Source organism: Zeus faber, assembly GCF_960531495.2.
Source record: "Zeus faber genome assembly, chromosome: 7".
Classification (NCBI taxonomy): domain Eukaryota; kingdom Metazoa; phylum Chordata; class Actinopteri; order Zeiformes; family Zeidae; genus Zeus; species Zeus faber.
In genome coordinates this window covers 11,073,870-11,089,766 of record NC_137203.1, presented here as the reverse complement: position 1 = coordinate 11,089,766, position 15,897 = coordinate 11,073,870, and the positions used below count along the sequence as shown (strand labels likewise).

General features: G+C 45.1%; 1 protein-coding gene across 2 annotated transcripts; it reads right to left on the bottom strand.

The window, feature by feature from the left end:
* Nucleotides 1-10,288: 10,288 nt before the first annotated feature.
* Nucleotides 10,289-14,534, bottom strand: LOC307232323 (sesquipedalian-1-like). Of its 2 annotated transcripts, none has more exons than XM_080003285.1 (2): nucleotides 14,394-14,534; nucleotides 10,289-13,029 (listed from the first exon to the last, which is right to left on the bottom strand). In XM_080003285.1, exon 2 carries the CDS (start codon nucleotides 12,995-12,997, stop codon nucleotides 12,104-12,106), a length of 894 nt encoding a protein of 297 aa, XP_079859411.1. In that variant the 5' UTR covers nucleotides 12,998-13,029; nucleotides 14,394-14,534; the 3' UTR covers nucleotides 10,289-12,103. The 2 variants fall into 2 exon arrangements, with proteins under 2 accessions (XP_079859411.1, XP_079859412.1); XM_080003286.1 differs by lacking the exon at nucleotides 14,394-14,534 and adding an exon at nucleotides 13,766-13,868.
* Nucleotides 14,535-15,897: the final 1,363 nt, after the last annotated feature.

Sequence of the window (15,897 nt, the reverse complement as noted above, 5' to 3'; positions counted from 1 at the left end):
GAGAACAGTGGCGTGACTCACCTGTTTTGATCAGAGGAAACGAGCAGATTCAATATGGAGCTGATAAATACTAAACTAGCCGAGCAGAAACCAAACATCACTACGAGCTGAGCCGACACAACACTGATCCAGTCAAATTGAAACCTCAGACTCCGATCATATTAGTCATTTAACGAGGGCACACAGACGCACAAACTGTAGCTGCTGAAAATGTGCATAATCTCTGCAGGCACTGCCACTTGCATTTCACTGCATACCTGTATGCGTATGACAAATAAAAATACACACACACACACACTCACACTCTTCGGTCAAAGAGGATACATTATTTGTGCTCGTCAACACTGGAGACGCAAAAGCACAATGTGACCTTTGCGAAGGGAATTATCAGTGCCGGTGGAGGAAGCCCTGCTTTAGGGTGGTCCTATTTATATCTCAGAAGTCGGTATCAGCTCTTACACACCCCTCGCTGCTCCCCGTCATGCCCCGCTGGGAACAGCTCGTGTTCAAGGCCGTAGAGTGACACATGGGCCAGACACAAAAGGTGATCCCTCTCCCTCCCTCCCTCGGTCCCTCCCTACATCCCTCCCTCCCTCCATGTGCCTTCTGTTTGTTCATTACTGTGTGAGAGGATGTGTCCTTAATGGCCGCCTTTATTATGTGAAATGCAATTAGCCGTTTGAACTGAGCACAGGCAAAGACCTGGTGATAAAGGTAAATGATTATCTCCTACAATAGCCCACATCCTCCTGCCCTTTATATAGCCCTGGCCTTATTACCAAGATCAGCCGGATCAAATCTATTACTTTGGATTCGATTAGTCCGCATAGCGTTGGGACACTTTGAGACAACAGCGTCTTTACAAGAAATGAAAACACAAGCAGCAACATGTGCAAAACAGGGGTTGGGGTAAAAAAGAAGAAGAAAAAAACAACAAAAAAAAAAAACAAGCGGTTTTTCTTACCACCTTTGAATTTGAGTCTTTGAATCACTCAATGACTCACTGAGCTTGGGTCCATTAACAAAGCAGGGGCACCACAGGAACAGGGGAAAATAATAGTGGTCGAAGAGCGAGACGGGAAAGAAAAGGGGGGTAATAACAGAACTGGCACCCGCTCCCAAGCAGTGAGAGAAGGAGGGGTGAAAAGCAAGGAGAGGGGAGAGGAAAATCCAACATTATAGTTTGAACTGAGATTACAACATTGTAGCGTCATTGTAGAAAAATTGTCATGATATGAGGTTTGAAATTAAAAAAAGAAAATCATCCTAAATCTGGCATCCTAATATTACATCCTCCACAACTCATGAGCTGCAGTTGAATTCTTTAGTACAAAATTTAGAATTCAAAATGAATTGCGACGTACATCGATAGATTTTAAAATTCCCTAAGTATTGTGACAATAAACACATAGATCGACAGAAGAGAGTGATGAGAGAATGGGAGGAGTGAGAAAGTGGCCTGGGACAAAAACCCAGAGGGACACGGGGGACAAAAGGCGTCCAGGGCACCACACTGATCTATCTGGGAACAGGAAGCCCTGCCCACACACACACACACACACACACACACACACACACACACACACACACACACACACACACACACACACACACACACACACACACACACACACACACACACACACACACACACACTCTGAAGTAATGATTTTGAGGAGATATGAGCTTAAACTGCCAAAGGGCCTGAAATACAGTATGTGTGAGTGACATAGTTGATCGTTTTTGTCATATGATTCCTGTGTTGAATCACAGAATGTAACATATACTGTACCTATAAAGGGCAAAATTATCAGATTACAATTTTACAATACTAAAAAAAAAAAAAAAAGATTATTTAATATCTCCTCAGTCCAGCCCTGTCTTAAATACACGCAAACAGGACACACATACAGTACATGGGTTTGTTCATTCATTCAAAGGAAACACAAACTTGCACCCTACACCAACAGTGTAATTTAACACTTCCTGATATTCAGAATATGGAAACCATATCACCTCACGCGCAGCAGTACTATTTTCGGTCCGTGTACTATCTAGTACATAGAAACAATATGCAAACATAAGAAGTTTCACAGTATTCGTGGTTGTCAACGGCTTCAATTGGGATTGGTAAGGCCAAGAACAACACTAATAGCAATTCAAATGTAATATCTATACAATGCATGTAGCTTTAAAGCTAAAACATCGATCAGACAAGGATGACGGATCTATGGGATTTTTTTGATTTATTATCAATAGCATAAAAAGGGTTTGACGCCCCGGGACCTGAGGGCCGGCATTGGTGTGAAGTGAGACGCGAATCGGCTTTGATAATGAAAGCAAGAAGTGCACGGCTTACATAATTGAGGAACATATTGTTGAGGAGGAAGTGCTTCTGAAACATGAGATAACCTCAGCCCTTCTTTCCACAGCCCCAGGAACGCATCAGCTGATTCAGGGAAAAAACACAGACGGGGGGCGGGTGGGTGAAGAAGGCCTATAGAAATGTAATGTAAATGTAGCCTCTCCACAGTATCTGCTGGAAGTTCCCCTGAAATATAGAGATGCCCAACTATGCTGAACATTAAACATAGTTAACCTCGACTGAAGAAGTTTAAGTTACACAAGCCCGAAATTCACTGTATCACCAATACACTGCATTTTTGTGGTGATACAGTGCATTTAGGGTTTGTGTAACTTAAAACTTCTTCAGTATACCTATCATTTCTATTGGTTATGTTTTAATGGTCAATGTAGGTCGGCGTCTCTATATTTCAGAGATACTTCTCACTCTGTTGCACAAACCTACTGTTCATTTATAAATTATCCTTTCATAAACACTGTGAAATTGCATTTTGTTGTCTCAAATTCCAATTCTCGCCAACATATTTATATCCTTCAATGCCATATCACTGTTTTTGCAGCTGTAATGCCCACGATTTCCTCACAGGGGATCAGTAAATGCAATTGTTTTTATCTGGTCATTAAAAGCATATTAGTAAAACTACAGCAGACACAGGTCATTTCCAAAATAAGCACATCTAACAACTCATGATGAAGCAAAAGTCAAGGGGAATGATGAAGCGTCAAAGCAAACGAAAACAGAAAAAAAGTAATAATCATTAAAAAAAAAAAAAAAAAAAAAAAAAAGGGGAAAACAGCAAGTTATATCTGCAACGCAGTATGAACCGATATGTGCGCCGGGTCTGCGCTTTGCTGAGAATTCTCTCCGGCCCAGACCTCCTTTTCCACAACAATGCCGCCTAAACACAACACAATGCTGCTATTCTTGAGGCCGACAGAAGCGAGGCCCGTCCACTCTCCGGCCATATCCTGTGGTCTGGGAACGAAGGTTGGGAAAGAAGAAGGGAAGAAGGCAAAACCAAAAAGCCCGAGACGGAGAAGAGAGGGGGGGGGGGTTTGTCAGCGCCGGATAGTTTTGCAAGTGAAGAAATCTACCGTACAACCTTCTTTGAGGGTTTTATGCGAAGGGAAAATATGAGGGAAGTCAAACAAGGAGACGAGAGACAGTGGGACGCGCTGTAGAAGCTCATTTAAAAGTAATTCAAGGCATTCTATTTTACCCGGCACTAACCACCACTATTACTGACATGACCAGTAAACCGCACCGTGTCCCAGTTCTGTATTTGTCATTTTAAACCCGAAGAGGAAGGTGTCGCTCCTTCAACCCTCTGCTGAAATGGCTTGTCGAACCAGCTCATTTCTCCCCGGTGACACGGACCACCGCCGCGCGGTGCTCGCTCTGTCATTAGCCCGACGGGACCTCGGCCCCGTCCGAAATACAACCCGTACAAATCCCAGACTCGCCCGCAATGTTTTGCCGATCGTTACAAAGGATTGTTTACGCCGTATGACGGAGGGTCAAAGGTCAAACCACGCCAGTGTGAAACGGCCTACAAGTGTGTTTTTTTTTTTTTTTTGTCATTTTAAACCCTAAGAGGAAGGTGTCGCTCCTTCAACCCTCGGCTGAAACCGCTTATCGAACCAGCTCATTTCTACCCGGTGACACAGACCACCGCCGCACGATGCGTGCTCTGTCATTAGCCCGACGGGACCTCCGCCCCGTCCAAGAAACACCAAAATAGAGGACAAACGGACGTAATGACAGAGAAGAAGAGATGAGGCAAGGCGGAGTGAGAGAACAATGCGGAGCCTCATCCTCACAGGCCAAGCGACCCGCAGCGCCTTCGCAAATTATAACACTGTTTCGCAATTGCAATTAAATTGTCCCGATTGAACGAAATAAGACAAACGTTCCATTTATCGCCGCCGGATAATAAATGAATTGCTGAAGGAGTTCCCGATCCAAGGTGGTTCAGTCGCCCGCTGAACAACAAAGCGCAATCGCTTTGTTATCGAGGCTTTTGAACGTAAACGTAGTTTTAGAAGCGAGTCAGGACAAGTTGACAGCTCTCCTCCTGTTTTTGAGTATGTAGCGCGCCTCGTGTTCAGGATCGCGCTGAACTCTGGAAACGCTTTGGGGATGAGTCACAGCCTCTCACGATGTGTGTTTAGGATGTAGAATACCTCTGTGTGTGTGTGTGGGGGGGGGGGGCGCTCATAAAACCATGACTGCGTTTCTCTCACTCCTCTGATATCAAACTACTTGTTATGCTGATCCAGAACAACAAGTTTCTTGATCGCTTTTGACCTGGGATGGAAGCAACAGACTTTGCTGTAGTCAATCACATTACCCAGCGATGGCGTCAAAGACATCCTTCATTAAGTTTGTACCCTCTCTCTCTCTCTCTTATGGACTGTGACTGCGAGGCAGATCAACATGCACACGCTTGTTTTTAGGCAATATCCTCATGCTGCTAGACCTCTATCTGTCCGGCCTGTAATCAACATTCTTCCAATGACAAAACACGGCCACTTTGGACACACACACACACACACACACACACACACACACACACACACACACACACACACACACACACACACACACACACACACACACACACACACACACACACACACACAGCTGCGAATGTGTTTTCAACTCACACGGATGCACTATTGCGCAAAGACGGACGTATTTTCACACCACATTTTTCACCAGCAAAGGGCTCGTCAAAGACTCCAGGCCTCACTATAAGACACATGACGTTATTAAGTAATATCCGCCCGTCTCCATCCAATCTGCTGTTCTGTCTCTTACAAGAGCAAATGCACAAAAACACGCTGTCGTTATCTTCGTCATGCTAAGGAGGTTGCCCTATCAGCAGCTCACATCATTACATGATGTTCTCCAAGCAGAGGAGTCCCGAATCACAAGTTGGATGTCTCTCTCTCTCTCTCTCTCCCTCCCTCCCTCCCTCATCTCTCGTTCTCGCTTTATTCAGAACTCTATGCCTCTCTCCACTCCGCCTCTTTTCATTCCTCGACCTTCCCTTCCTCTCCCTCTCCCTCTCCATGGGCCACTGTGGGTCACAGAATTCCCTGGCGGTCCCATCAGTGGAATTCTTAGAAGCCGGGGGCGAGCGGAAGTGCTTGCATGAGATAACATCTCAGTTAAAGACACGAAACCATGTGTTACGCTGTCGGATCTGCTGTCGATAGCCACGGCTGAAGACCTGCGGAAAGCGGCTATTGTTGCACTCCGCCGTTCACTCTGCGGTGGGAACGGACGCATAGATAATCCGATTAAGGATTTAAAAAAAAAAACATTGTTTTTTATAGCTTTGTGAACAGAATCGGCGAATCCACTCTCGACAACTGTGTTTATGGTTGTTAGAGGCTTCATTTGGGCTTGGTAAAACCAAGAAACTTATATCAGAGAAGGTTGAACAGGAGGTTACATCACATCGCCCCTCATTCCCATTCCTCCATCCTCAATCCTCGAAAAGGAGAATTTCCATCCCAAACCAAATTAAACCGGTACCGTCACACGGCTACAAAGACGTGAGCGAATTAGTGGAGCGGACCACGTCGTAGCAGACTTCCTTCAGTTCTTTCTGCTCTTTGAAATAAAGTCCCCGGGACTCGCATTAACTCAATTTGGCTCTACATGTGTGACCGTCGGATAAACTCCAGCCCAGAGTTCGAGTCGAGCCTTTTCTGGGAATGGAAAACCAAAATAACAGGCTACAACTACCGAGCTGGAGAACAGGTCCCTTCATCTAACCCTTTCACCCTTTCACAGCAACTCCACATTTTGGAAGTCTAGAGGTTTTCTGTGGGGTATAACAAAGAACATTAGCTGTAGATTTCGGAAAATAATATGCTAGACATCAATGCAGGACTAATTCCAGACCCACTGAAGGCCACGTTCATCTACTGACTTAACTATGTTTAAATGTTTAACACATTAATGTCAGCTTAAAACCAATTCTGTTCTGTTATTCGAAAAACAATGCCAACAAAGAGACGTGAGGACTGTGCTAAAATATCCTTCTGTGAGAAAAGCAGGAAGCAATACAGTCCAACAAGGAGAAACTTTTATCCAAACTTCATCATTATTGACAGTTTGTAACATCCAAATTGCTGGCATTTGGATGTTGCAAACCGAGGCTATCCCTGTGGAGCCAAGCATTTCAATGTGAAAGCAGTGTGACGAAATAAGATCAAATAACTTCTTACATGTTTCACGTGTGAGCTGATTTTGAACCACGACCCTCCCACCCACCCACCTACCAACCTCTAGGACATGAACTAGACTGAAAAATGCTGTGCAGTGCAGGAATTTGCTGCTCGTTGTTATCAGACAGACAGAATAGGGGCACATTTTATTTTGAGGAATATCCTACACAATAGGCTGGTGATTTTGAAAGGGAGAAACTCGCACATACATGCATCCCTCACCTCCACCAAGCGTGCACACACATACACACCTAAACACTTACATTCCTCCCTGTGAGGTCCCAAGCAAATGATTAATTGTTCAACTTCACCATTATATAATTTACAATAAGTTGGCACCATTGGAGGATGTAGAAGAATGAGTATCTGCCTTACTATTAGGGGTGTCACGATTTACAATTCAAAATCGATCTAAATGAGCGTTCGATTTCGAACTTCAAAATATCCATATTTTTGTGGGAAATCTCGCCCGGCTGAAGTTTGGTTGGGAGTAGGGGGTGCTGTGGTCCACTCCGGAGGGGTCTGCTGCACCCCATCCCTCAACGCACACTGCACCCTCCCACCTGGCACTACAGCTGCAGGAACAAAATTCGAAAACAGAATCTGAATTTTACAACAAAAAAAAATAAACAACAACAATAAAGTTTGCAATAAGTCCCTCCAGTTTGTTGGACAGTTAATGCACATTCGAGAGAAATATTCCAGGAAACAGTGTGAAAAATCTAAGTCGGCCTCTGGCGTTTCACTTTGTGTACAAGGGAGAGTGCACCTTTGACCAGAATGTCCAGTAATTCCACAGATGCGGCAATGAAAGTGGGAAATAGACCCAACCATCGCCAAGGGAATGTCTGCTAGTGCTGATGTTCCCAACCACTGGCTCGCGGACCGTGCCGGGCCGTGAGGTATTTACCACCAGGCCATGAGAACGCAGGCGGGACTTTTTCAGGAGTGACCTGCAATCTGCGCCTCAGCAGAACAGCAGCAGGAAAAGGAGTAAATTAAATAAGTGTAGAGTTTTTATTTGCTTTGTTTGGAGAAAAGATCCCTCTGATCGGAGCTGCAGGTAGTAATTTGCCTTTTACTACCAGCATTCCCGTCTGGCAAAAATAGCATCCGTTTTTCCGCGTTTATTTTGGTGAGTAGCTTAAAAGTAGTGATGAGTAATAATAAGTCTTGTTTATTGTTCTAAAGTCTATAGTTTTGCTAAAGCGCTTAACTGTTTAGGTGTGTTGTTTAAATATTCCCATATTTGTTATTATTATTTATATATATTTTAATATTCAAATAAAAGTTATTGAGAACCAAGTGTTTTTCTTTACAAATCAAAACTCCATAATCTAACAATGGCATAGCAGTCAGTGCTGGAAAAAAAATGGTGAAATCAAAAACTGAATCAAATTGTGACCTTAAAATCGCAAATCGAATCGTGGATTTGAAGAATCGTGACACCGCTACTAACTTTAGTATAGACAGGAATGAAATCGTATCCCGCAATAACAAATCTCCTCAGATTGGGGGTCCCAAAGACTAAATCTGATCAAATTGAGGGCCCCTTGATGTCAACCACCGCCATAGGACATGACGCATGTCACAAAGCAATCACTTTAGTGCAAATTTAGATCCAAATGAGCGGCACATAGGCAGCAGATGTCAATGCCAAAAAATAAAAAATAAAGTAAAACTGTCCAACGTTCAATACTGAGGCCTTTTGGAACAGTTTAATCGTTTAACCAGAGCCGGTCGTCGTTTTCTGGACGTGTCAAAAGGGTAAACGTTCTTGAACACCCGCGAAAAACAAATGACATTCAATTACGTCATTATTCAGAGAAATCTCCCCAAATAACCGTTATTAGAGATAAAGATTAAAAGGTACCGAGCAGCCACCACGTAAACACATGGTCGGTGCGCGCTGGTAGTTCAACTGATCCGGTGCGGATATAGCGCTAAGTTTAAAAAAAAAACTAAAAAAAAAACGCTTTTTTTTTTTTTTTTTTCGAAACACAAACAAACAAAAAAGCACAAATCTTATAATAATAATAATAATAAGAATAATAATAATAAAGATTTTCCCAAAGACTGAGCAGCGTCAGTCCGAGTCCCTTCAACTCCATCATCCCACACACGCGCGTCACGTCACGTCAAACGCGACCGAAAAAAAGTAACATTTCGGTGAAAATGACGCTGTTGCGGTCGCTTACCCTCCCCCGCTACAGACCCGCGGCTCCGGACACGCTCGGGTCATAGTTTTTGACAGTGTTTTCGTTTGTTTTTGTTGTTGTTGTTGTTTTTGTTGCTGTTGTTGTTGTTGTTGTTGTTGTTGTTGTTGCTGCTGTTGTTGTTTTGCTTTTGTTTCTTGACAACATACTCACGGTCTCCGTTATCCCGCGCAGCACACACGCAGCGCAGCAGCACGACGCAGCGCTCGGTCCCACTTCGCATAACGGAAAACTGGACCCGCGGAGTAGCTCAAACCGCCGCGGCGCAGAGGACAACGGCGGAGGCGGCGGCGAGCGGCAGCGGCGGCGGCGGCGGCGGCTGCTGTGGCAGGAGGAGGGGGGGTGTTTGCGTGCGGAGTGGCCTGCCGTTTTTCCCTCTCATGGTAGAAACGCACGCAGCGGACCCCGCGCTTTTAAACTTTCTGCCCAGGAAGGAAACTTATACGCCGGGGGGTGGTGGTGGTGGGTGGGGGTGGTGGTGGTGGGTGGGGGCGGCGGACGCGGCGACTCTCCCCGTCCTCGACGTAGCTCCGCCAGGACCGCCGTGAAGTCGGTTTCGTAGCGAGGAGGCTTGGGTCGTTCGGCGCAGCGGTCGCCGGGGCTGAATCGCCGGCTGCCGATACGAGGCTGACTTTACTCCGGCTCCGCGAAAGCTAGCTGTCCCTCGCTGGAGGTATTTCCGGTTTGGTCAATGCCCGCGGAAGTAAAAGTCTCCCTTCGTTTGCTCCAGAACGTCTATTTCCTATCTTCCATTGCCTACTACTATTACACACTACAGTTTGTATATTGTATTTAATGTATTTTAAACGTTATTGACACGTGCAATTTATATTGAGACTAACTCCGCTTAAATTGCTTTTAAATTGTGTTTTCCTTCGCTGCAACAATAAACATTTAATAAATACACACAAAAAAAAAATCAAATTTGCAAAGCGTATCTATGGTATTCCAAATCAATGACTGTTCTAATTTTGACTTTCCCACAATAGTTGTGCCACACGCGGATTCGATGACAACGCAGGTCTCGGTACGAAACCACACGCTTTTATTTTGAAAGTAGTGGCGCGAACGGTGGTTGCTGCGACGCCTTCAGCAGCTTCACGGTCAAGCGCGACCCCCATTTGTCGGAAGCGACAAATGTGGCTCCGGCGTTACATTTAAAATTGATTCGCAGTGCCGCCCGCTGGTCGCTTGCGGGAATACCAATGTGATTGTTGTTTTTTTACACAGATCAGTAATAGTTTCTTTGGATTTCCTCCGGTATGCATATAAATTCACTCTTGATATAAAGATATTAAAACCGGCCGTGAAAATGGCTTCAAAATGGCTTCATGCAGCAATCAAAAATGCCCGGATTTTTTTTTTTCTGTTTTCTGTTCTAAATGACAACATAAATTCACTCCAAAGCCATTGTAATTGTCATGTAAAAGAAAACGGTCCATGCTTCGACGAAGACATATTAATAGTTTATTGATTTAGAAATGTATTTTATTGGTACACTGATTTTTGTGCAATTGGTTACATAGGTGTTAAAACAAAAGGTTCTGTATTTTATACCAAACATAAGACATAATAGAAGTCAACATTTTGATGGAATTTAGTTCAGGTTAAGTCAGTTGAGTTAATCGGTTGGACACCTCATTTGGCACTAACATCACACAGGTGAGAAATAATGTAATTTAAAAAAGGGTTTTTTTCCCCCCAACAGATTCTTAAAATCATTATCAGGTTCATTGAACGGGATAAAATAATCATCCATCTCAGTGACTATCCAATTTATTTCTACTTAATGTCACTTTTAATAACACACTGTTTCAATCGTACCAATGCTGATGAATACAAACTGTAGTACCTTTCCCATACTTTCGAGAGAGAGAAATTATTTATTTTTATATCTCCCTCTCCCCAAAAGTGTGTCTGAGAGAACTCAGCCATTGTCACAAACTCATTGCACAGACGCACAACTTGATAAAAGAAGAAAGAAAAAAAATAAATGGTCAAGAAAATGATTTCAAAAGTACAAAAAGATTTAGATTTATAAAGAATTAACATAAAATCTCCCACATTGTAGCCCTGTATCAATGTTAACGTGCAAAAATAAATGTTGAAAAGAAATAAGGCACATATTAAACATAAATGTAAAAAGGCCTATGTGATTGAATATACAAAAGAAATTGAACATTTAAAAGTCAAATTGCTACTCTTCTCTAAGTTGCATATCTATGTTATAATAGATAATACAATAAGTAATATCTGTAGATGCTGACAGGCTGAGATATAGAACTGTGTCAGTTACAGACACTCATTCAGTAACATTCAGGTTTCTTTCTTTGAATAGAAATAACTACAAGTGTGATTAAATAGACATGGGGTGGATTGTACGCTTTATAATCACTTTTCCGACACACATAGAAATATTAAGATATTGCAGCACAATTTGGTTCCTTTTTAAAAACTTACTATTTGAGTCTGATACAAAAAAAAGAAAGAAAAAAGAACTAAGTGACAAGCACTCATAAGACCTAGCAACATTCCGCTGACGGCTAAAAAGGATTAAAAATAGCAGGGAGCGTTGCCGTTAGCGAGGCATCCAGCTTACACTCGGGTCCCCACAGCCTGGCGAGTCTATGACACTAAGCAATAAGCACCAAGGTCCTCTGGGCTGAATTGTGTGCTGTTGGGAGTCCAGAGTAAGACAAGTGCTGCTTTTCCCCAAAGCATCCAGAGAGATTTTTTGTTGTTGTTGTTAATATGACTAAAAAATGATTTTCTATAAAATCATGTACATGGTAAGATGATTTACTACATAAGGTGTATTAAGAAAGAGGAAATAACACTCTGCATTAGTCCCTTCGTAAAGACTGGATTGACCTCAAAAGAATACCATGTTGAAACGCTTCAGCTGGTTTAGTCTCTAATAATGACTAGTGTTTTTCATCCTCGATCAGTAACATTTTAGAAGTGGTCTTGGCAAAATGTATTTGTAGTGAAAAATGTAAAAAGTGCATTGTTTTTTGTTTTTTTTTTCCTTGAGTCTGCATTCCAAGATGGATGTGCTCAACTTTTTCACACACACTATGCTTGATCCCTCTGTGCCAGACAAAGGAAATAACTTTGTTGAATTCAATTGAGGTGTGGGCCCCCCCCATTCTTTTTTTTTTGTATTTTTTTTGTATGTAGTTTGATTTCAACTTTAGATTATGTTCAGAAGTGCAGGATATTGTAGAATGCTTAGAATGGAATGATATTGATTATACAATGGAAGGAAATTCTCCATCACTTTACTGGCCCTGCAGCCACTCCACCCTCAGCTCTTCCACCTCTTGACCGTACCAGTCATGGAGCTTGGAGAAGCAACCCGTCCCAGGGGAGACAGGGCTCTCCAGCGACGCTCCTCTCCTTCTAGGGGGCACTGGCGGAGGCCTCACCCCCTCACTCCATCCTCCAGTCCAACTCCCATTCCCAGCGCTGGGACAGCCCTCCCAGGGCACACAGGAAGAAGCCACCTCTCCATAGCCGTTGGTCAAGGCAGTGGAGGGTTTACTCCATGCCACTCCAGAATCCCGGGAAGAACCAGAAGGGAGCAGGGCCTCCTCCTGGAGGCTCTTGTGGGTGCAGAAGGGAACAGGTGGGGGAGGACCGCCGGAGGAAGACGACGAGGAAGATGATGAGGTAGCTGATGCACCGGACCTTGCCCGTGCTACCGGGTTTGGTCTCGACGATTTGGACTTTCCCTGTTGCCCTTCGGGTCCAGCCCCGACCGAGGAGCCCACTCCGGCCTCCTGGATCTTCTCCAGTTGCCTCTCCAGCTCCTTCACCACCAACCTCATGTAGTCGAAGCTCGCTCTGGACAGCGCCTTTACCCATGATTCCATGGCTGCTTGGTTTTCGGCAGCCATTTTGTACACCCTTGCCTTGGCACAGTCAAACTTGATGGCAAAGGCGAACTCCTCGGCCGACTCGCACAGCTCCACGGTGCATCCTTCAAGTACAATGACACCGATGGGGTCGCGGCTCTCACGGTCCTCAAAGTAGAACAGCATGTTGCTCTTCAAGATGAACCAGCGGCGGTGGTAGGCGGTGTTGCGCTCGCCCTTTTTGAAAAGAAACCCCGTCTTGTCGGGCGGGGAGTCACAAGTGGCGTAGTGCGCCACGCTGCGCTCATTCAGCTTCATTTTGCCTCTTCCTTATGGGTTGTCCAATTTATCTACAATAAATAAAGTGAATAGACAGTGTCTTCATTGTTAAATGTATCAAACCATAGACTTTATATAACTACATTCAAAGCAATTTGAAAACAGAAATCCCTGAGTTTAGGGATTGTGACAGATCTCTCAATTTGATATCATTTATAATAACCTGGGGCATCAACATGTATAGAAACCCATTGTGATTCTGTAAATATGCAATTCAATGAATGCAATCGCTTGAAATTAACTTGGGAATGTGCACTGACAAATTTGGTCACAGGGTTCCAGATAAGGGCAGCTGGAATAGCTTTAGATTTCTAGCCTTAGTGCTACAAGGACACCTGCGCAAACCGTCACGGAATATCTTGTAACGTTAAGCATTAACCTGAACTGTTTTTATTTCCTTCAAATGAGTGTATAAATAAGTAGTTAATGCACCAACATGTCTGTCCCTCCAACCTCTACATAACCTCATCAACACTGAAAACGAAGCAGACCTGCTTTCCACATGCAAGTCATCTTAAATTTGAATCTATTGCTGAGAAGGCATTGCCACGTACGATGTCAGGTTTTAGGCTCTTTAACTCTCCCGATTCGTTTTAAGTAGTTTGATAAAATGACTGATCCGCTTTTGTTTTTTTCTTCCACTTCCAAGGGGTCAGGAACATTGCTCACGTCTGGCTGTCCTTCCTTCCTTCCACTGAACCTGGATCCCTAAAGTCGTTGTTCTGCTCCATGACATGTTTCACTTACTAGTTAATTTATCTCGTATCCGCCGAGGAGTCCATTTCCTCACGACTCAGCATCTCGCATCCCTTTCGGAGTGCGTGTGGGTTTCTTTTTTTTTTTTTTTTTTTTTTTTTTAAACATTCCTCCCTTTCGATCCGTGGTGAATTTCACCTCGCCGGCGACGCTGCGACGACGGCGAACAAAGCCACGGAGCTCCGGTTGTTTAACCAAAATACAGACTGTGTTTGAGCCCCAGAAGGAGAAACAGTAAACACGCACACCCAAAGCCGCACCGCGCCTAGCGCAGCTATTTTCGTGCGGAATGATTCTTCGGCGACAGCGGTCACAAGCCGTTGACACATCAGCAGACGCTTAGGAGGAAACAAAACAAAACCCCAAAAGGACGTAACAGGTTCCGCTGCGTGTTGGCGTTCGACGCTGCGCTCCGGCCGCGCACCCCACCCCCCTCTCCTCACTAGCTACCCTGCGTTAGCCACTTTAAAGCTCTAGCTCGGTCCTCCGTTCACCGTCAGCACGTCGGGGCGCGAGTCCGACACGGACCCGCGGGTTACGGCTACGGCTACGGTTCGCGCGCTGTTCCAAACACGCCGCGCAGCACGGCGACATGGCGGAGGTTATTCGCGCGCGGTACCTGAAGCCAACGCCGTCTCCTCCGCGGGATATTTCCTCCCCTCCATGGTCCCTGGTCCCTGGTCCTGGTCCTGGTCCTGGTCCTGGTCCCTTTCCTCCTTTCCTCCTCCTCCTCCTCTCGCTCCCTGTCACGTGACCATCCTCGGCCCAAGGCCACGTGTCCGGAGCGCGCGGGCTGTTTAAAAAGGGGCGTGCACAGGAAGTACTTCCCGCTCATTCGCCCCGCCCACCTGAAGCTTTTCCTTGTCGCCGAACTTCCAGGTGGCGGCGGTCGGTCGCGAAATTAGCGAGGCAACGTTAGCTTCTATCAAGCGTCAAGATAAGTTGCATTCCCCCAGATCAACGGCTATGAAACTGAATACGTTTAAAAAAAAAAAAAAAAAGTAGATATCTTTCTGTTAGTATCGCCGTTCTGTTCGTGTGTTATATATTTTGCTTCGAAACAAAGAAACAAACCAAAAAAACAACAACTTCTGAAACCACTTCAAACTCAGTTGGCTCTGTTATCTGTTGTGGTGCGGCGCTTGCACCGCTGCCCCACAGCAAGAGGCTCCCAGATTCAATTCCTGCTTCGGGTTGGCGCCGTTCTCAGGTGGGTCCTCTCCTGAGCGGGGGACTTTCCGTGTGGAGTTTGCATGTCCTCACAAGGGTCTCCTCCAATATTTGAGGATCTTTCCTGTCCCTGACCACAACATGGATCTACACCTGGAACTGGTCCCCACTGAGGGCTGCACCCTGGAGGAAGGATGGGAGGAACACAGTCTGGATTTCTCCAGCCACCTCTCCCTCTGTGTGTGTGTGTGTGTGTGTGTGTGTGTGTGTGTGTGTGTGTGTGTGTGTGGTTGTCAACACTCCGGTGACGACCACACCTAAGACACCCACCACGTGTAACAGACAGACAGCTGTTTCAAAGGGATGTGTCGATCGGTTCAAAGCCCTCACCTGTGAGAAAGAGCAGTACCAATGCCAATTCCCCTTTACAGGAGAGGGAGCATGACGGAGGTCAGAAACGTCTTGGAAGTGTTTAAGAGGGCTATGGTTTCTCACCAAAACCCTCATGACAGGCAGAAAAAGACGATGCATACACCTTAACAGTGGAAGGGAATGCATCTATGTCCAATAACCACCTGAGATAGGAAAGCATGTACTCCACAGGGCATGAGGTAGGAATGACATTCCTTCCTTCGCACTTGCGTTCAAAAGACCTCCACTTCCCAGCTTACCGAGTGTTGGCAGAAGCTGCCCTGGCACTCTGTTTCGTATTAATTACCGCAAATGAGAAGCCCCATTGTTGGAGCCTCAACCTCTCAGGTACCTGGCAACCAGTGGCTGACAGAGAATGGGGCGCTGTTTTATCGTTCCCTGTGCCTGAGAGTTGGCACCCAGGAACCTGGTTATTGGCCATGGTTCATCTGTAAGTAACTGGACCAGCTGTGGAAACCAAGGTGCAAAACCTGCTCTCTGGGGTTCCTCCTCCTGGTGGTGGAGGGACAACCAGACACTGA

Excerpts from the sequence above, each read along its gene's own strand:
- LOC307232323 (XM_080003285.1), bottom strand. The coding sequence starts at position 12,997 with ATGAAGCTGAATGAGCGCAGCGTGGCGCACTACGCCACTTGTGACTCC.